This window comes from Ixodes scapularis, unplaced genomic scaffold, assembly GCF_016920785.2.
Source record: "Ixodes scapularis isolate PalLabHiFi unplaced genomic scaffold, ASM1692078v2 PGA_scaffold4__175_contigs__length_147842914, whole genome shotgun sequence".
Taxonomy (NCBI): domain Eukaryota; kingdom Metazoa; phylum Arthropoda; class Arachnida; order Ixodida; family Ixodidae; genus Ixodes; species Ixodes scapularis.
Window position 1 is genome coordinate 27542817 of NW_024609879.1, and position 22448 is coordinate 27565264.

The 22448-nt window shown below is 39.4% G+C and overlaps 1 protein-coding gene across 1 annotated transcript in view; it reads right to left on the bottom strand.

The window, feature by feature from the left end:
• The window catches only part of LOC115330504 (zinc metalloproteinase-disintegrin-like ecarin), a 35395-nt gene extending 13149 nt beyond the window's left edge, over positions 1-22246 (bottom strand). Inside the window, exons 1-11 of the mRNA XM_040215037.2 lie at positions 22186-22246; positions 19134-19306; positions 18361-18453; positions 15524-15650; positions 10831-10863; positions 9565-9695; positions 8125-8199; positions 7876-8033; positions 5186-5235; positions 2842-2953; positions 1500-1664 (exon numbers count right to left, since the gene is read on the bottom strand). Of these exons, the coding sequence (XP_040070971.2) occupies positions 1500-1664; positions 2842-2953; positions 5186-5235; positions 7876-8033; positions 8125-8199; positions 9565-9695; positions 10831-10863; positions 15524-15650; positions 18361-18453; positions 19134-19306; positions 22186-22246 (1178 nt within the window). The remainder of the gene's footprint in view (positions 1-1499; positions 1665-2841; positions 2954-5185; positions 5236-7875; positions 8034-8124; positions 8200-9564; positions 9696-10830; positions 10864-15523; positions 15651-18360; positions 18454-19133; positions 19307-22185) is intronic.
• Positions 22247-22448: the final 202 nt, after the last annotated feature.

Consider the following 22448-nt stretch of genomic DNA (forward strand, 5'->3'; position numbering starts at 1 on the left):
TAACCTATCGCGCTATGTTTTTGTTCAGCGTGGCCCATAGGTGGTGCATTAAAAAAATGTGCAAAGAGCGAATTTATTTGAGAAAAAAGTAAAACAAGAAGAAGGCTTAACTCCTACGGAATTGGAGCCAAGCCACCCGTTTTCCAACAATAGGGAGCCCTAATGTTTGAAGACCGGTTGCAAATTCTTTGGACTTAATGTATTTGCAAGATACCAAAGTGCTAGCAAAAGCAAGAGTACTTAAGATAGGTACAAGTCTGGACTCTATCTCTTGAAATGTAGCCCTATATGTATTGTCCTTACCATTCACGTTCCCGCCTCAAACGGTGAAGAGCCTGCTTTCGTGAAAATTGCTATGTTACGATATGTTACTCAGTAGTAACATGCAGTATATTATTGGTTATGAAAACAAAACAGCACAGCGTTATATAAAATTTCGATTTATTTTTACTGTCATTTTCTTGATTATAATTTATAAAGTTGTCTCTAAAACGTCCGCGAAAAAAATTATATTTAGGACCGGGGGACTGTTTAATAGTTCCTGTCATATATGTTTAATCTGAACAAAACGAGGACCCGCATGTTCAATATGGCTGCTTAAAAACTGGGTTTTGCGTGCTGCATTTTTTAACTCTCATCAATATTTACACTTCTGCGTAACCACAGGGTAGTATTTATTCATGAAGACTAATTATTGACGTATTCGTAAATTTAACTTTTTCTTTGAACATTTTGCGAGAAGTCATGCATGTTCACGTTCACAATTCCCCTAGGTGCCTTTTGAATTGAATAAATACACCTGATCTTATTAGACAATTCAATCCAAGGTTAATGTCGTTGCATATTTATTTAATAAAACTAAATATTTATTACACATCATTTTCTATGTTTCTTAGTAGCACTTGGCCTTTTGAAGCGGTAAATACAAGCCAAACTTTCAGCGAGAAAACTCAAACTCAAGAAAATGCCCAAGTTGTTATACCAAATATTCTTCACAAAGCCCATAAGAACTGCCCCAGAAAAAAGCAAGGATTTTGTATTCTCTGTAAAAGTAACCTAAAGACCGATGTGCGACTGAAAAAAAGAAAATGAACAGAAAGTAGTCTCTTTTTTTTACAGTCGCATGATACTTAGCCTTCATCTACGAAAGCTTAAATGAGAACACTCCAACAAAAGCTGCATTTGTACTCATGATAAGTGATCGTGCAATTCGAAGTTTGAAAAAAGAAAGGAGTTCAGGTAAATAGTGCTAATAAATAAAAGAATAGCTTCCAGCCTACCTAAAATGTTTCTAAATGGCAGGGAAAACATTACAAACAAGTCAAATTTGTGATAAATCCGGAAGGCATTCGAACTACTCGGTATCTCAATGGTCTTTAAAGGATGAAGCACACTAAAGTCAATTTTCTTCATTATAAGTTAGAAATGAGCGTAGATTAGATGACGCCGGCAGGTAGGGCACACTGAAGCATCAAAGCGATAGAATATAAAACTTTTACCTGACAAATCCACGCATTTGGTCCAAGGAGCAGGAGGACCACTGTCCCATCCGCCTGCCGTATGCAACCGGCGCCATCGTGAAGCCATCTTTTGGGTTGCATACACGATGCTTGTTTCCAGGAGTGCTATATCGTGCTTTGTCCCCGTCATGCACCATACCAAGCCTATTGAGAAAAGTTATGGAAAATTTCTAGGCAATTGTGTTTTGTACGTGAAACCTTTTAGCATCACAAAGGTTTAGCGACACTTTGAGTTTTTAGACGCCCAGGTTCATGGCGCTCTTAATCAGATCGTTTAACGGGTACCATATATACACTTGATTGTTGTTCCTAGAACGAAATGACACCAGCACTCTTGGGGCTGATAAACTTGGCGATCTTCCAAAGCCTTCCATACTCTCGAGCTCCTCTCGCTCAGTGCTCACAGGTGGTCGAGCTCCCCCACGCCTACCTCATTCCTCCACGCCTACCCTTCTGGTCACGTGACTTGTCCGTTAACCAATCAGCTTCGACCACATTACCCCTCGTCTCCAACCCGTCAATCAATCAGTGTCGGTCCTCGCGGCCACGCTTTTACCTATTCAGACTTCACGAAATCCCGAACCGCTTGCCAAAGAACGTTTTACGTTAAAATTAAATTTAGGATATCTGCTAGTGACATGCTCGTGAAATGAAATCATGATCCAGGCACCATGCTTATATTCATGTGTTATAGTTGCTTGCAAATACCGGGTGTTTGAATCGAACAGATTAACAAAATCGTAAAACGTGAACCAATTCACTTTGCGAAGTGAGCTATATGGCCAAGGGGACATAATATAAAGGGAGGATACGCCTCACTAAGAGTCAAATAATCAACTAAGTGTTATTGATTACCTTTTTAATTTGTCGAAATAAACATATGGTTTTAAATAAAAACTGGGTGATTAAAACTACTAAATCAGTATTAAAAAAGAAAAAAAAAAAAAAAAAACATGGAGTAGGTGGTAGGCGAGTGGTACGTTAAAGTTACCACTTGTGCAACAGGCTCAAGTGTGGTGGCGCCAAAAACGCGGATGATGAGAAACGTAAGAACCGCTGGAGTGCGTCAAATTTGGACGCCTATTCAGGGATGAAGAAACACTAAGAACGCGTCTATAGCGTTCCGTTAAAATTTTATGGTCTAGATTTCAATTAAGGTAGCTGAATACAAGTCACCGATATTACAACCGATTGAATATGGAAGTAGTTTGTGATCCAGTCACGCGGCATAACGTTTACAGAATGAAAGGATTAAATGTAACTTCTAAACCCTGGCGCAAGAGGACGACGCGCAACGGGCCATTTAAAGGCGAGTACTCACGAGTGCCCGAGTTCGTGCGTCAAAATAGGGACCATGCTGTGCGTATGAGGCGCGTCTTCTGATTGGGCAACACGCAGGTCAGCCTTGCACACTCCCCCGACGTAGGCGACGCCTGCAGGTAACACAATTGACATTTAAACTTTTGGATACTAAGCATACCCTCTTATATCCCAAATGTGAAAGGCAAACAGCTTTAACACGGGGTGTTCTTTACTCTAAAAATATTAAACACAAAATAAAAAAAAAAAGATACAACAAAAACGCGTTCATTTTTGAGACATGAACCGCATATACAAAATTGCGTAACTTATCAAGTTAATCTTCTAGCGAGATACGTAAAGGCATAAGGAATTCCTTGCGTCCTTTCAAACGCTCTGTTGGTGCACATAGATAGACGCCGAGGGACGCCGACAGACGCTAGTTTACTTTCGTGGATCGTGCATGATGGGAGGTCAGGACGCCGATTCCCGTCAGCTAATCATGTCGTTTAACACCTCAAAATCTGGTGCAAAAGATGCAAACAACAAAGGAGATCTCTGCATAGAAGGTAGTTGACAATGATGGTATTGTGGGTTTGACCGCTTGGTCTCTTGGGAATCTGTATATGCTTTGTATTTGAAAACGATATCAACAAAGGTGATCTCTGCGTAGAAGGTGGCTCAGAGTGACTGTGAGAGTATAAATGGGATGCCTTAGAAGTAAACCAGATAGCTGAATTTGTGACGTTCCCTTTTGTGCCTGTTCCTTCGATTAAAATGTTTTTCCTTTTCTGTTCCACATCTTTGTGTGTCTAGCGACCTATGCTGGTCATACATCAAAAGTGGTCTGACGTAGCAACAAATGACGTCACAGAAGCCGAAGTGTCATGCTGTTGCATGTCGTGATCTTGGCGGTTGGTCGTAGACATGTTAACGAGAAGCTGCGAGTAACAGAACCGAACGCGAGTGTCGCTGTCGTCATGGCGTCCCAACTTCTGGCTGCGAAAGCTTCCGTCTCCTGACACACTGGCGAGCCCGACATTCAGCAGAACAGGTGTCTGCCACTTGCACCACAGCTGTTGGGACTCCGCCAGGATCACGACCGACGACAACATGACACTTCGTCATCAGGCGGAAACCGAGGGACCACTTTTTCTGATGTGGTAAACACACCAGTTGAAGACGCGTGCCAGGCACTTTAATGAAATGGTCACGTATCCCGGACGCTACCTGAGGATTGCACCTCTTTTGTGGTGAAGTCTTGTGGACTGTAGCACCCCTGGCCGAGAAGAATAAGCCTATAAATGTCTATATGTTGAAAAAGCATAAAACTCATTGATATGCCTCCTGAAGTGTAGCTACATACAGATCCATTGTCTATTCACGACGGATGAGGCACACGATAGATCTTAGAAATTGATCACTCTTCACGCTATAAAGAGACTGCAGAGTTGAAAGAAAAACAACATAATGCCTGACAAAATGAGGCACCAAGTCACACCAGAGGCAACGACGCACGAGACGCCAGAGTGGCTTGGGTTTTCGTGTATTAATCTCAACTTTTTATTGATAATGTCCGGACCTCGATTTTTCTAGCAATAAGAAACGGGTTAATTATTACGATTCGCGGAAAATCAGCGATCGTGGAGGTTGCACGGTGGGGCAGGCTCAAGCGCGGATCGGATAATTATGTGAATGTCAGATTATTGGTTTGGACACTGCGGAAAAGTAGCATTTTGGAATTGTGCACAAATGGTGGACCTAAATCGGACGAGTATCTTACGGAACACTAAAAAATCCACGGCGATTCTTACCGACCAGTTCGGTTTGACTGTCTTCTTTCTAATCAAAATCGTTTTTTATTGTAAACTAGAAAGCGGTTGTACTTTCGTGACATACGTTACTTCACGGGGCGTGCCCCCGAAAGAGTCCTGACTAAACTATATTTGAAGATCGATCTCACAATAACGGCGTTATCGGCAGAGGTAGAGTTTGCGCACAAAGAGAGTAAGCAATCTGTTAGCTTTCTAATTTTTTTTTCTTATCTAGATGGCTGCTTCTTTGTAACATTTAGCCATATATTTGTATTATTAATTTAATATTGAGTGTATTTAACTAACTTCGGGAATGTCCGTACCATTTTCGTATTTCCAGCAACTTGATGACGGGGTGAGCGTTTGAAAGCATCTAGAGCTGCATTTTTCAATCGACAGATAGAGTAATTTCCTAAGGTGGTTCCAAGTCTTGGAGAAATATAAGTTACGGTGCCACTCTATACAAAAGGGTCTGTGTTCAAGCGCATGCAGGAATGATTACGGTATTTTTCTTTATGAATTAAACATAGGCGTTCAACGTCTATTTCGTACCGAGGACGCTGTTGGAAAGCTTGCCTTTAACATAATCTGCAAGGTCCAGCCTAGAGAGATGAGAAACGGTCATTAAACTCGGTTAAGTAATGCTTTCTTATATTAAAACACGTTACTTCCCTTGTTCCGTGCCTGGGCGCGGGCATGGCTACTCTCGAAAATACTTTTATCGCCCTCCGCAAATAAGATTGCTGCATCGAATCAGGAAGTCAGAATTCTGAAGCCCGCGTTTTTTAACCTGTCAGTGACTACACCATTCGTAAGAACATAGAACAAGCAACCTGCTCTATAACGTGTACAAAAGCGCCAGATGCTGAGGATAAACGATTCATTTGATGACCTGCGTAAATTGCGCTTAGAGGTAGCATTTTTCTGATTTTTGATTTATTCTGTTAATACCAGTAAAATATATAGCAATTTTAATTTGTTTATCCTTAATCTGCCAACTGCGCACAGCAAAACGCCTAGAATGGGAATGTCATTAATGCTGCTTGATACTACTCGTATCACTAGTTGTGTTTTTAAACCTTCATTAAGAATAAAATGCTGGCTTATAATTTCCAACTGTTATATATGTGTGTCAAGACACTGCGGTGTCTTTAAGAAAAAAATTAATAAAGCATTGCTTTTCTGCCTTGGACGTCACGTTTCTGCCAAATTTCTGCTGGGCTCTCTTGCTATGGTGGGCTACAGTATAGACGACATTCAGCTCACTTATATTCGAGTGATCAGAAGATAATCTTACTTAGTCGATTCGCAAGTGACATGCGGCTAATTGCCCTTTAAAGTTTTTAATGTGGTTCGGATATTAGAATGAAATACAGGTGCACCGCGCATAGGATATTATACACCAACGATATCAAGCGACATTTTTCAATAAACATAATATTTGTAAAATGAGGGTTTGGAAGTACGGATCCTTGGGGTAACAAAGTCTGGCTTCTTAGCCAGGGGCAACGCGGCTCTATAATACTCTGCACATTGACCATCAGTTTGAAGTAGGTGGCCTGAATTGTACGACTAATACAATTTATTCTTCATCCCTCCGTAAGACTTCTTTGAATGAAAATACCTTCATTCCTATGCTGTATCAGTTATTAGCAATCACCTGTTCATAAACCTTGTTAGCACCGTTCACTGCTTCGAGCATTCATGAAATACGTTTGAAATTACTGTTCTTTGTTTTAGGGGAGCGCAGCCCTTAGGCGCCCGTTTCCGGATTGAGCCACGTCGCCGTCGCCGTCGGCGTAACCGCGCTCCCCATTATGGGATGCTCCCCATAATGACGTCACACGGGACGCCACTCAACCCGGGAAAAGTCTCCCACAAAATTTAGCTGGAAAGCTTTTCCGGTAAATTAAGCGGGCAAACTTTTTCGTTACCTTTTGCCGGAAAAATGTTATCGCCAAACTTACCGGCAACATTTCGCCTTGGTCACGTCACATGATGTCACGTGTAACATCACGTTAAAATTAACAAAAACCTTTTCCACTAAAATTAGCGAAAAAAGTTTACCGCTAAATTTAGCGAGGAAATCGACGTCACGTGACCTCAAGACCAATTAAATTTCCCCGCAATATTTAGAGAAAAACATTTCACTACATTACTGCTAAATTTAGTGGGAAAATATTGGTAAATTTGTCGCTAGATGGGAGGGGACAAGGAGAGAAGGAGGGGGAAGGGTATGAAGGAGAAAAGGGGCGCACCCTCTTCTCCGGATTTTTCCCACCTCCTCCTCAAGAGCTGCACTCTAATTCGGTACCACAGAGAATTGTAAACGTCTTTAATATTTTTATAACCTTTTCTTGTTTTCATTTAGTTGTATATTTACCCGGAATGGCATGATAGAAAGTATTGCTTATGGCTTATATTGCTTATATATTATATAGTCTATATTATTATATAACACAATATATTACTATGTAACAAAACAAAATATAATTAGGGTTCCGTGTTTTCAGTGTTTATTTTTTGCTCGAATTTGGGAGAATTTTTCGGGGTGTTTAATTTTCCCTGCAGATTCGCTGCTTTTGTGTAATTCGGTATACATCATAACAAATGTACACAAAAAACACCGAATCAGTAAGAAGAAATTAACTCGTAAAAATACCCCCAAATAAAAAAAAAAAGAAAACTCCGAAAACATGGAATGACATATATATACACATATATATGAAATTATGTTATATCAGAAACATATTCAATATTAGCTACCGCTTTCATATTGCTTAACTTACAAGGCGGTGTTCTGCCGAAATGTTTACATTTAAGACTCTGAGTAGTTAAATAAACCAACAAATGAATAAGGAGGCACGCTTAAGAACACTGAATCCGGGATAAGTTTAGCCTTCCAGTCACACGAATGCCGCTTATGTAGGGTACACTCTAACGTGGACTTTAATATTTAAAAAAAGTCCAAGAAAAGTCTATTAGTGATACTTCCTCCCTAGTTTTTGTTTCGCTTCCCTTACGTGCACCCCTCTTAAGGCCTAACAGTGCGGGGTGCAGTAAAACACGTTATTAGTTTATTTATTTAAGGTACAATGAAAAAAAAGCGTTTGTGAAAGAACATAGCAAGGCATCGCAACAAGCCCTATCTCTTCTCATAAGTGAAATGAACTTTGATTGGCCTAATCACTTCAAATTAGCCCTTGATTTAAATAAACAATGTGTAAATTGATTGCACTTACGATGTAATCAAGACGGCCAGGTCTGCTTTAACATCGACATTTTTTATTTTAATAGCATCCGCAAAATTGTTGATGGTATCTCGAGAGAGCATGTATCTTTTCCTGCGAATTGGCCTCAAGTTATCTGGTGCCTCTATCGTTTTCGTAAAAAAGTCCCCCTAGAGGAAGATATGATTTTGCATAATGGTCTTTTCAACAACGCAAAAAAGACAGCTATTATATGAGAGGCACAGATGAAAATGTAAGTACCCCTTTTAGTGTCATAACATTGACCAGGAGAAAAGTGATTCTTGGGCTGGAAGTGGCCTCGTATCGTAGGTTCACCTTGAGACAAAGTGGGGTAAAGATTAGAACGTATTTTATATTAGCGTATAACGAACACCAATTGAGCAGAGGCGCAGCCAACAAGGGCGGGGGGGGGGGGGGGTAGGGAGCTGATAAGGTTACCACCCCCCCCCCCTTTCCGCCTAAAACAGATACCAGTCTACACCTCTGCATTTGAGCTATGATTGAGAACCACAAAATAATTACAAAACAACAATGTCTTGGACTGATTATGCAGGAATAACTACGGTTGAGTTTTGGAGCTTTTGTCTTTTTCGCTTACGCTGTAGCGCTACAACTTGTGTTTGTTTAGTTTTTTTATGTTTAGATGCGATTCGCATAAACTTAAATTGAACGGTTTTCGGCTTACTTTGAGTGTAATCGTTCACACTAAAGAAATTCAAGTTCACGTCTTGGGAAAAAACGACCCATGTTTCTTTTTAAAATAAAACATAGTTGGCTTCAAGCTACAGTTGCTGAGCGCGTCTCGCACTCAAATTTGTGTTATATAAAAAGATGCTGCAGTTGTGCAGCCAGGATACAAAACAGAAGCTCAGCCTTTGCGAACCAAAACACAGAAGCCTAATTTCTTAAATTTTTTTTTCAAACCTAAACTTGCCACGCTCTACGACCTGTCGCCTTTTCAATGTCTGAGCGTTTATATTTTTATTCGATTATATCGATTAATCACCAAGTAACTCTCCGATACTCTAGTTTTACGGTATAGATTCTTATTTTTTCCGAAGGTAGTGAAAAAGTAAAACTATTTTCGCGTGACCAGGTCAGCAAGTTGAACTTGGGTTCTAATTAGAATCGAAAGTTCGCGAATAAAACTCCGAAGAATGAGCCAAAGTGAGCATGTTTTGAAGACATTGTTTTGACCACGAAGTACTTGTTTTAACTTCATGGCATTTCTCAGTGCATGATGGACCACCCTTAAGCTGCTCGTCACTAAAAACGTTTAGAGTTTAAACATCAATAGTTTCTGATCACGTTTAACCGTGGCGTTCATGTGTTTGCTATTATGCTCAAAGAATACAGTAATAGTATTACACTTGTACTAAAGGTGAAACCTGAGCAAGTTATGAAGCGACTTGTTTTTACGTGACTACTATCAAAGCAAGCGACATTTGAAGTATCTCGCTGCGTCTCCTTAGCGTGAAATCACTGAGATTAATGATGGAAATAAGGGTTTCTAATGCTCTCTGGTGGGTTATCCGGTTATGATAAAAAAACTCTGCGTAACGTGATATTAACACTTGATTTTTGCACATGAAAAAAAGTTCCCAAAGTTGTGTTGAGTGGGAAGTAAAAAACAGAACTAAAACGAACATAGTATCATATTGTTTATGAAAGAAGTCATACCATTTGAACACTAAGTGCAGCGTATTCTAAGAGGCTTTCATTATTTGAAAAGTGCCGGCTGTGGTATGCATCGAAGATAAACGACACCTCGATTTGGAACTCGGGGGGAATTCGTACTTGGGCTCGGATTTCTGGAAAACAGAATGTCATCGAGGTGGCACAATAAAACGAAAGTGTTTAAATAACATAGTATTTCATCAAGTTGGACATTATGGACAAAGACAAGTGTGAATACGCAAGTAATGTATGGCAATGGCTATGCTTTAATTTCAGTCATAAGTAAGGCAGGAGTCAATAGATATGTGTGTCCAAGATCATAAAATATAATTAGAAACAGCTTCGCTACTCTTCCAGAACATCTTTTTACGGTCCAAAGCCAGCTGTAAATTACAAATATTGCTGCACTTGTGTTGAAGTCTTGAAGTTAAACAAGTCGAAAATATAAAACAATTTTATGACAGCCACGTTTTAGCGACCCTTAACGAAGCTTCCTAAGTACAAACCTTCGAAGCCCAAATGAACTACGTTCTACCAAAGTGGGTATTTTTGTTTCCTCCCACTCTCGTGTCGGGAATGGTTCTTCGTGGCATGTCCCGACGTGAATATATCCAAATGCTTCTAGGCCTCCTTTTACTCTCCTCACCATGCATCGCTTTCTCTATTTTAACTCTATTTGAATACCTTCATTTGTGATCGAAGGTGATGCAGCAATATAATAATGCTTGTTCTTTTGATGAATTATTTCTTGTATTGTTTAAAAATCGAGGCTCAATTAGTAGGAATAAGATATTTTCACTCTGCTGAAAAGATGCTGTAGAAAAAAAAGAGCAAAGAACAACCGACCGGTTGATGTTTCTCGTGTTCTCTGTGGCTTGAGGCGCGCGAGTATTTACGGGTCCCGAGGACATCAACTTTTTGTTTTCGGTGTTATCAATGTACTTTTGCAATTACAAAATCATCAAAACTGCTGTCAAGTAAAATGTGCTTATACGAGGCACGAAATTATATGACACGTATTTCTATCAGACGCTATATTGTGCAAATACAATGTGAAGAATCACCGATGTTAGGTTCGTGCTGACCGGGTCCTGCAATTTACAACTGATATCGGACTTAGGATTATTTTATTGTTAAATATAATCTAACAAAACATGACAGCTATATGAACATATCTTAAAACTATTATAACTCTCGTAGACGTTGCGCAATTAAAGTATAAAATCTTTAAACAAACATAATTACTAGTGTTAATATGTGACGACTTACCTGGCCTTGCCAGGATACTCCGTTCCGTTGGTACTGCAAAATAAAACATTGTATTAATACTTTTAATTGGTTAGTTCTGGAAGCCTGCCATGGGAATGGAAACAAATTAAGAACAGTGAGTTAGCGCTGCTGCTTTTCACTCGAAAAACAGCCGTTAGTTTTACTGTGGCGTTTTCTTATGTCAATTCTGAAAAGTCACAGAGTTGATGGCGAAATTCGTAGCTTTCGTTTGCGTAAAAAGATGCGGGTGACTTAGACTCTATATATACACCAGCATGCTGTTTACAAAGAAATCAGGGTTTTCCCACGCAAGGTATGGGCACTGCGCGTCTGCAAAAACCAGATTTCGGTGAGGCGTCTGCGTATGCACTGTGAACACAGCAGTGGCAACGCAGTAACGTTACGTCAGAGCCATGGGCTCATTTATGTTTTTATTTACTCCTGGACCTACCTCGTCCAGGGGGAATTACTGCAAGGTGTTGGAACATCACAAAAACACATACAGCACAATGTACGCTAAGAAAGATAACACAAAATAACCGACACTTAACGAGAAGAAGCCTACAGTAGAACGCAGTAACGTATGTCAGCGAGATGAACTGTCACGAATGTTAATCCGGTGATAATTTGCTTCGAGATATAATGCATATCCCTTGTATAAGCATTTTTATTGAAGCTATTTTGATCAGAAAATCATTGTAAAATAACCTAAAACGTGAAAAGTTTTTGGTTGCATAGAAGATTCCTTTAAAGTTCTTGTTTAATGTTTGAAATGCTCAAGTGAAATCTGTAGCTGCCACCTCCAAAAAGAACTGCACGATATTAGATACGTTCCAATTAATAAATTAAATTCTGAGTTTGGGAGTTCAAAACCGCACACGCGTATGCGAAAACTGGCCGAACGTTTGTGTCATAGAGTGCTTCCTTTAGATACACAGGTGCCCTTTTGAACTTACTTTTGATGAAATATGATGTACTGCGAGGTATATTGGTTTACTCAGTTAAGCGCTTACTTCAAGTCAAAGCAGAAGGAGAATAAACACCTAGGTACTTAAAATGATCAGCCTCATTAAGTCAGTGACCGTTCAGATGATGAAACGAAAAAATAGGTTTGCGCGTTCTAATGAATTGAGTATAACAACACTGTTTTAGGTCCAAGTTTATTTTACATTTTTCATATCATCATAATACCAGATCTAAGCCTTAATGCAAAGCAGCGGCGTCTAATACACTCAGTTCTTTTCGAGAAAATTGTGCGATGTTTACACACAAATTTCGTCTTAAAATGAACTTCACCTCTTTATTTGCAGACTGCAGTTCGTCTAAATAAATGATACGTTCTATATTCTTCACATGAGTTTTGTTTTTAATTCATGAGAATATGGAAAAATGGGTTGTGTTAGTACCGTTTTTGAATATGTTTGTAGAATGTATATTACTAACAAAAAGTCAAAATTAATCTATTGAGCAATAAAGTTATTTTCAGAAAGGTGTTGAAACATATAGGAGCTATGATTTATGAACCTGTACGCGATAGTGCGCGCGATTATGAATGCATTTTTAGAATTATGACATACGGACGCTCAAACAAAAAACAAAAAAAAAGCAAAAAAAACAAACTTACCACCACATAAGGTTTTCTTTTGAAAAAGTCAGTCCATAACCTAACTGTAGTATGCAATCACGAAATTCAGGAGCTGGTGAAGCTTTACTGGATGCTGCATAAAATTCGGGTGGATCCAGCTGAACATAGAAAGGAAGGAAGGAGAGGGGGAAAGCCAACCAACCGCTGGTTTTTTCATTTGTTCCTCACTGGCTTCCTATGTTCAGCTGGTTCCCCACGAATGTATTAAAACTGGCTAAGCGATTCTTGTTGTATGCTATATAGAAGTTGCGATCTTACATCACAGATTATTACCAGGAGAGGTACTGTTTGTAATGACGTCTCACATGTGTCTACCCAATTGTATGAAATACTTGTGGCACTAGAAACGTTTTGTTCGCTGCTGAAAAAAGCGCATTCGCCTAATGCTCCATATCCTTAGAGCGCTACAAGAAACTAACCCTTTCAGCGTGATTGCAATAGTTCGCATGCCTTGTTTTAAACTTTAGCAGTGAAGATAGAAACACATGCAAGTTTTACCCAGTATGAATTCTGATATGTATGAATGTAGATAGAGCCATTAAAAAAGCTGAGTTTCAAGTAACGCCCCGTCAGCCATCTTGTTGCTCCAGTTATCGGAAGGTGTATTAGAAATAATTTGTTTTTGTCATCTTGATATGTTCAAACAGTCAGTGCGAACGCCGAACGATGTCGGCCGAGCTTCTTGACAATCTATATACAGTTAAGCAGCATTTTCAAACAGACTATCGCCAATTCTGTTTACTTTGCACTGAATAGCAAAATAGCGGTGTTGTAGAAAATGAAAAATCAGAGTATGAAGGGTTGATACCTAAAAAGTGGGCTGTTTAGCCAACCTAAGAGTATTTTCCATACCACCTTTAGAGTGTGGAGAACGACCGCTGCCGGTGTTTACATCGCTCCTCCTGTCTCTTTTATGGCGGAAAACGCTCCATTGCTTTCGCGTAAAATTTTAAGATTTTTTTTTTTCTAAATTTATTTTACGTGAATTTTACAACACTTCGGGGGTACATTGAAGAAGTAATAAAATATGCGGCTGGACTGGGTCTGCACCCCACACACACACACACACACAAACACACACATAAGATGTTTCTATAATGAATGATTCGGTGATTTAAGTCGCAAACACACGACAGAATATATGTGTTAAATATCGCTAATATTCCCTGGAGGAGGGGAACAAGTGGGACAGAGGACAAACACAAATCTCCCAACATAGCTAGGTGACTGGTGCACTGCTGCAAAAATTCGCCTGGTCTTGGTATTCAACCAGGCGCCTCCATTTCCAGTGGAGCGCTCTAATAACTAAGCTGACAAGGAGTTAGACGTCAGTGGAGCAAACTGGTTTTAAGAGCTGCCACCACTCTAACACTAAAGGCCGGTTCAGACACTTGCATTTGAGTGCGTTTGACTGCGTTGCGTCGAGAACCGAAAGCGAGCCTGGGTTGTCGCAGCCGCAACGCAGTCAAACGCAGTCAAACGCAACTGTCTGAACCAGGCTTAAGAAAGGTGAACCGCGTGCATTTTAAGGTTATGATGATAATAAAAAAATTGTGCAATAGTAGTAAGCGAGCTGGACAAGAAAAAAGATAATAATCACAGGAGAAAAAGAACGTGTGGGAGAAAGGACAAGCAGAAATCTGCAAACACTAGGTGATTGGTGCGCGACTAAAAAAATCCGCCTGGTCCTGGTATCAAACAAGGAACGGCTGCATTAAATTACTTCTTGTTCAGCTGGCTTGCACCTTTGCTTTAATTGCATTATCGTCATTTTACAAAAATAAAGCAAGACAGAAAAGATACAGAATAACACCGATTGTTTGCGTAATTGATAAAGGGGTTTTTAGTCTAATGGTTAAGATAACTCGGTAAAAATGTCAATAATAAAAACAGCGATCAATTATTTGTGGTTATTGCGAGCTTGGTGAATGTACCAGGTTGAACTGTGGCGAATGTTATACGTTTTGCAGTTTCATGTTAAATTTAGTAACTGTTCGTCGTCCCTCGTCCCGAGTTTGTTTTATTCTTTTTGTTGGCAGTCAAGGTTACCCACAGGCTTTTCAGTTAATGTTCATTTTAATTTATGCCTTTTTTATATTCCAGGCTTTCGAGGCGTTTCCCATGTAGAGGGGACTGTGGTCACAGCCATAGTCGTTAGAATGTACGGCTCGGAGTATCTTGGCGCCATTTTGGGTACCATCGTGGTACTTTGAGCTGCACAGGCTCCGATCGGGACAGTTTTTGTTTTGCAATGCGGCTATTTGAGCGGAAGCAAAGTGTTGAGAAATCATTTTCGACATTGTTTTGTCTTGTCGTGAGCTGTTTTATCTAGTAGAACGACGCTCTGCAACCCTTGCACCTACAACCAGACACGTCGGCAAATGCTGGCTGCAATTGGCCAGATTAATTCTGCACACCAGTCAGAACGCAGAGTCCTCATTCTAAGACGTATCCTATATAGTACCTTTTTAGCCCTTACGACCGGTTTATAACATGACACATTCTAATGCACTTATGCAAAAGTTGTCGACGTGGGTATATCTGTGTAACAAAATGCGTGATGAATTTGCGAGCTTACGTTATGAAGACTAATTTATAGGCACATAGAAGTACCAACTGATTTCGCGTATTACCAGGACCACCTGTTGATTGTCTCCTTTTTCAAGTCAGCTAAGCTCCTAGGCTGGTGTGTATCGAGAATGTAGCGTAAGGTTCCTCAGCCTTAATCAATGGAGGGAAAAGAAAATCGGGCTGCTTTGTTCTTAGCACTGTAATATGATTGAAAAGATGGCTTTCTGTTACAATCATCTGAATATATTTTGAGTAGGGCTTATAATTACTAAAAGGAGCAAATTAGTTTATGCAAATCGTAGCCCCGTACTTTAGCGAAACAAATAAATGTTCGTGAACAATGAACACATTAAAACATATACGATCGTATAACTACGTATATACATATTATATTCGCTTTATAACATGAGTATAAGTTTCAATGTGTTTTTGAACAAGTCACACATGAAATATTCGTTTTTCAATTAGTTACCTCACCGATATAATCAGTTTTGAATTCAGCGGGATCCTCGATTTCGAAGACTCTGTGTGCCATGTGTCCATCTTCGGAACGTCCCATCAGTGGTAGAGGAGCAATTCTCAGAGTATGGCCCAAGGACCCGCGCTATGAGAAAACAGAAAAAATGGCTTATGAAACATCGTTCCCAGGAAATGTTTTTTTTAACTTCTTATTTCATATTTTATTTATTTGCGGAAATATTAAAATTATCTAAAGTACTTATATTTTAAAATTAGCGATGCGTCACGATATAGGCCTATTGACCAGAATAACATCTCCTCTTCGCACTTTAAATCTTGGAAAAAAAAATTTGAGATAATCATGCTAACCTACCGTGATAATGCTATGAGAATACTTTTACTCTTGACATGAATTTGGATTTCAAACTAACACTGCCCATCAAAGCGCCTACTCAAAATTTTGTCATTTCATTTCTATCGTAATATGTATGAGCGATATCAAAGGTAATCGATCGTTTTCTTAGGCGACATGTAAGATAATTTCAGCAGAAATTATTTCTAGTATTGATAAAACAAGAATAAACTATATAAAGTAAACTTCTACGTTTTTTTTTGGAAGTGGAATAAAGTTTTTGTTGTACTTTCTATTTGAAAAAAATAGCTGTTAGGTTAATTTATATAATATGGTCCTCTTTCTGAAATTACTGCCGAAACCCTACATGATCACCGTGTGTTATATGAACACTATCTATATACTGATACACTCTAATTTTGAAATATAAAGAGCTGTCTCGAACAATTTCTGCTAGGTGAAGCCACCAGCCCTGAAGATTTCTCTCGCTTGTGAAGGAGACAAGAAGGCACCCCTTCATATTAATATTAGATACGTCACATTAGTGCCTAGACTTAAAGGGATACTTCAACGAAATTTGAAATATTCCCGTCGTGTTCAAAAATAGGTTGAATATGATCCACAATATCCGGAAATGACAGTCGCACGCTTATATTTGAGCCTGGTGGCTGTATTTTTTGTTATAAATGGCCCACTCTGGCAAGCGCTCGGACAAGGCCCAGCGGAGACCACGTGACAGCCAACGCAATCGTGACGTAGGTCATTTCAGGACGAGCAAAGCTACGACGAGGCTGACGTTGAGAGGATGGCCTAGTCGTTCCAGCCACCGAGGCGGCTGCTTTTGTACGATTTATGAGTGACAAGCTAATCTTCTGTAATCTTGCAGGGGGACAATAGAGACTTCTCCGACACACAAAAGACATTCTCGGGAAGAGGGGAGTTCCTCCTGCCCCTCTTCTCTCGTCGTGGCCGGAGGCGAGATAACCTCGGTCACTAGCTCTCAAGGTTCCTAGACGGGCACTACAAACGAGGCGTTAGCGACATCCCCCAAGTGCTCTTTGCTAATCGTTTAATTCGTTTTAAAATTGTGTTTCGTGACATTTTTAACAAGATATTGGTATGTTCGATGTGATGCTGCTCCTTTGAACACATAGAGACCAAAAAATGAGCGCCGAAATTTCGTTAAAGTATCCCTTTAAATTACCCTGGTGTGTTTGTCAAAGAAAATCTCGTGGCTTGCAGTGCTCCGTTGCATAATTTTTAGTAGCCGTATATTATTTTGTTTTATATAAATAAATAAATGAAGTCCAGTACCGTCAGCCGTTGTTCTGAAGGAAGCTTGACGAGTTAAGAGGCATACCCCTTTTTGTCAGTAGTTCAAGATTTCAAAAGAAACTGAAGTTTCCACAAATCCACTGACTTTGGGCTTTTGTGAAGTTTATTCGCAAGACACAGGCTTTTTGCTTTTTATTTTATTTTTGTTACGACCTCAAATTTTGGAGTTCTTCGGATAAATCCGTATTGGCAAACAATTTAATGGCGTTTCTATCTTTGTTTTTTGGGGGGGCGGGGGGGGGGGGGTGGGTGGGGTGTTATTCGAAAACACGGGACCGTACCCATAATCTACGTTGATAACGCATTGACATTTTTCATTAGGCATTTGTAAGTTATCGGCTTCACGGTGAGAACGTCTTGTGTTGTTTTAAGCTTCTAATAAACCGTGCTTAAATAGCTTTTTAAATCTGAAGAGGGAGATACAAATCTGCAGTGTATTGTGTTCTGTTTCAATTGAATGAGCTATGCATTACAAATCCAATCAACGAAAATTGCAATTGTGTATTACGATGCATTCCTGCCACACAGTTGAAGGAGGGCACGCCTTGTATTGGTTCAAATCCGACGGTAGGGCCATGTAAACGTGATGACGATATTACGTTGTCATTGCATTCGAAAGGATTGCGGTAGGCATATACGTGAAAATATTGTGATAAAAGATAGACTAACTCCGTTAGTCCAATACGTTGACAAGACAATAACAAAAATAAATGAAATCTTGCATTTTCATGACCAGTAAAAGGCAAATATAGCACGAGCTGGGTAACTTCCACAGCAGAGGTACTTAAGGCCTCATCAATACTAGGAATGCCAATCAGGCCAGAGGTATGTTTAGTTTAGTTCGCTCAATATCAGTTCATCTGCTTGGTCAGCCTAGGAAGTTGATGAGTCTGAAAGTGTGATCTGCCATTTCGAACTAAAAAAGACGTCACCAGTGAAAGAAATTGCTTGTACAAGAAGCATGATATCTTTGAGTATACATAGATACGAAAAGAACGCTAGGATAAACCGAAAATGTGCCAAGAGGCTGGAATGAACGCTGCTCGCATAAAACCAAATGGGAATCATTCTATGTGTCAATATCAGCTTTAAACTTGTTTTCTCTTATGGTAGATACTTTCTGAATTACGAAGTATAGGCATGGATCCGATAAGTGAGATCTCCTTACCACTTCCACAGAGCCGTCTTTCTCTGTCACAGATAGCACTGCCATCTGACTTTTATCATGATAAATGTTCTTTTCCACTTCTCTCCCATCCACCTTAAAAACAAAGATAGAAAATAAGGGACTAAAATACCAGACGAAACGATCGATGAACCGTCTTTTGTTTCTGTTATTTTGTGAATGAAGAGCGGTGGTATGGCTTGGAGTTTGCTAAAATTATGCAGCCGTCATGAGCCTATTTCTTGAAAACGTTTACACACTTTTAAATATAAATAAATTATTTCTTACACGAAAGAGGACGCAAAAAAATAGAAGTAGGTATCGAAGGTGAAAATTCTGTTGGAAACGAGTGTAAGGTCAGTAATATGAGTAAGTGACCGGTGTTCAAAATAAAATTTTATATCAGCAAAAATAAAATATATTTAAAAGGTACTTACATCTTGATGCTCAATCCTAAGAAATACATAAGGATGCAACAAGAATAAGCATAAAACAATTCAAAATTAAATGTGGAGCTGTTTTCAAAGCCGTGCTCTGTTTTCTATACGCTACAAAGCCTATACCTTTTTCGCTTCCTGCGTCTGCGAATTTCGAAATTTAAATATGACATACATGTTTTTGCTCTGAAGTAGAATATCAAGGCAACGCCTTTCGGCATGACATCACATACCAGCTCTTTTACATTTTAGTAGATGCATATTTAAGAATCACAAATGAACTAGGAAGTTGAACAAAGAAAACAACGACGGGGTTCTTAAAGTAACAAAAATACTTACAATGTTATCCACTTGTTTGTCGCCATTAAGGCTCGATACTACAAAATTTTCAGCGAGTACGGAGCTTTTTTCTAAACGAAGAGTAAGTTTCTCATTGATGTGAAGAAGTTTTCCTCCATTCAATCCTCTTGCTTCCAGAAGCTTAGGATAAACAACATACTCCGCAGAAGGCCCTGCGTTCGAGATCACAACGTAAGGTTCTTGCCGCAGTTAATGTGCATAACAGCAATATTTACGTTTAAGGTTTTTCTTAACTGCGGAAATCTTAAAAGGTACAATTTTAAACACGCCTGGCTCTCGCGCTTCTCAGGTAACAAATTTGACGCCGGGTAGAACGTGTCGCATTAAAGTAGTTGTTATGCAAGTGGCACCACGTGCACCCGTACTAAAGGAAGTCACGTGCACATTTTACGAAACAAAATGCCTTAATTTAGTGAAGATCAAGGTTTTTCTATAATTTGTTTTATACAGAGAGGAGGCACAACAAATCTAACCCAATTTAACGAAATAAAAAGATCCCCTTGCATGCTACGGCAGTATACCATACCATGAAAGTGAACCTATGTTGTAGATTGGTTACAAAAAATATTGAAAGACACTATTCCCTCAAGAGAAAGTTACCACTAAACATCAAAATGCACCAAACAAGTTAAAGAAGAATTAAGACTTTTTAAGTTTAAAAAAACAACGTTCTTCCTGCCCTATAGGGCATTTGACTGGGCAAAAAAATAAAGAAATGGCTAAAAAATTTTACTTCTTCCTTTTTTAATCGTGGGTTTTATTGTTCCGCAATTCCACCTACGCACTCGCCTTCAAAGCTTGATCAAGAACTACGTCGTCTTTATTTCTAAATATGAATTGCAAAAGGCTGGAGTCCTCCATGAGACAGAACATTATGTAAAGTATTTGCAGCTACTGATAAAAACATAATTGTTTTGCTCTTTAAACAAAACCTATATGCAGGAATGCCCGCACCTTGATAAATTGCAAGACTCTAGCATGCAAAACTGATATGAAATACTTATTATTCTAGATGCATTGCCAAAATACAAAGGCTTCCAGGTCAACGTGATAAGTCAATGCCTTTCAAAATATCTGTATAAAAGCAGATGTTCGAAGCAAAAGGAGACTGCCAATTACGAACAATTCTTTGAATCACGATAGATAACGAACATTTTCGTTTGCTCTTTCACGTCCCGTTCAATCCTGTATGTTCTTTTTGTTTTTCTTGTACCTTGGTTCAGAAAGGAGAAAGTGCTGGACCGCATAACTCTAATGATAAGACTTTGTTTGTCTACAAAGCAAAAAAAAGAAACTCCATAGAAATGTTTCTGGATAAGGGATATATACGGAGCGACATTTAATTCGGGAATTAACAACTCCGTGACGCACAGACAGTGGATATGAAAAACACTTCTACCCTAGCAGGTCCGAACATATTCATATAGTGGTTTTTGGGACTCAGACAAGAAATCATATTGACTTCTTAACAGAAGTTGCACTTGTTTGTGTCATACTGTTGGCGGAAGATAAAGAGCAGGAATCTGAAGAAACGGATGAACAACACGTTTTTTGTAAAGATTGCGTATTGTTCCAGTGAAATGTCAACCCTATTAACAATGTTAGGATAAAAATGCTTTAAATACATAAAGTGATTTTAGGTAACACATGGTTGAGGGATAATCTCACGATCCATATAAGTGTGAACACCGCTTCGCTTAGCTCTCGGTAGCATCAGTGCCCCCTGTCTATTGCTCCGTGAAGTATAAAGCCGCTATGCGTACGCACTCTGCACTTCCGTATCGTTTGCTTGGGAAAAACGCTCGGCGAAACCGCAAAACTGTTGACTAATTACCATGAAGATTGTTCGCTAGTAATGTGCGCTGGCAAATAAAGCTTGCATAAATATTGTGGAGGGAACTTTTTTATTAGAAATTTTAGTAGATCCCATGACTTGGATAAACACCTGACTCTCCGTCGACGCCTTTGCGCATGCATAAAATTGAGTGTTTGAGGTATCGGGCCAATCTACTAAAACTGCCTGTTGTTTACTTATTTACCAAACACAACTGCGCACTTTCTAACCGTAATGGGCCCCAGAAGTGATATATATATAGCCGTGTTACGGCTCCCGCACCCACCCGCACCCGCATTCTTGTTTGGTTTTGACCGCCCTTAACGTGAGCTGAGTGTTTTTTTATGATTATTCACATTACGTGTGAACTCCACTAGAAACTTTTTTATAAATAGAGAAAAGGCTTTTGTCTAAAATATATATGTGATTTCTAACAATCAAATATACGTTGATAAAAAAAACATAAATATCTCACATTGTTCTTCATAATGAAACAACTCCGGGAGAAGATGTGAGATAATAAGTGCCCCACGGAAATTGTCGACCGGTCTTTCCTTATAGTTTACTATCCACAACCAAAAGCATCACACATTTATATTTCTCAACGCATTCGAACATGTCACAAGTTTCGCAAGATGCTTGTTATATCTAGTGTCATATACCTTGTCACAAAAAAATATGTGAAATCTACATTCACATTACGTATATATGGTACATTTAGTTGGTGTAACCCTTAATGATGCTCTTTGAGCGATGTAGATCGCTTAAAAAAATATTTGGCATTTAAGTTTCTTCTAAAGAATTGAGGTGCAGACTAAGGAACATTGAGATGCAATTTCGGTAACTTATCTCCATTCCTCTCACGAACACCCTTGTAAAGACTCGCATCTGCATTGTTCACTTACAATATCTGCATTAGACTCAAATGGTTGTCGTGGTGCGGCATGGCCGATTCGCCGAATCTCTTTCGGCGAGCGCGTGAGGCTTTCTTCTCGCGCCTCTTATCGCCTGGCTTCTTTGCCGTCTGTTTATGTAGCTGATTAATAAAACTTTTTTGATAGTTTCAAATAACTTTATGCGAAAAAGCGGTACACAAACACAACAATAATAATATTGAATATCTCACTGACACGATTAGTGTACTTTCAATATGCACAGGCATAGATGATATCTACAAATGACCCATGCCTAACTCACCTGCCCGAAGGCCCTCCGCCACCATGGCACAGACAAGCACAAAAGCTAGAAGTGCAGACATCTCTTCTCAGGGCTCACCCAAGCCCGATACTTCTTTTAAAGACGTGCGCAAGCCTTTGCGCAATAAAGTTTAGCGTAGTGAAGTCAGCTTTTCATTGTTCATAAAGAGGTTCTCGTGTGGAGCATTGAACGCCCCCAACGTGCAGGGCGATGTTGTTTGTGACTCAGAACGATACGGACGTTAGCTGTGACATTTCCGAAAG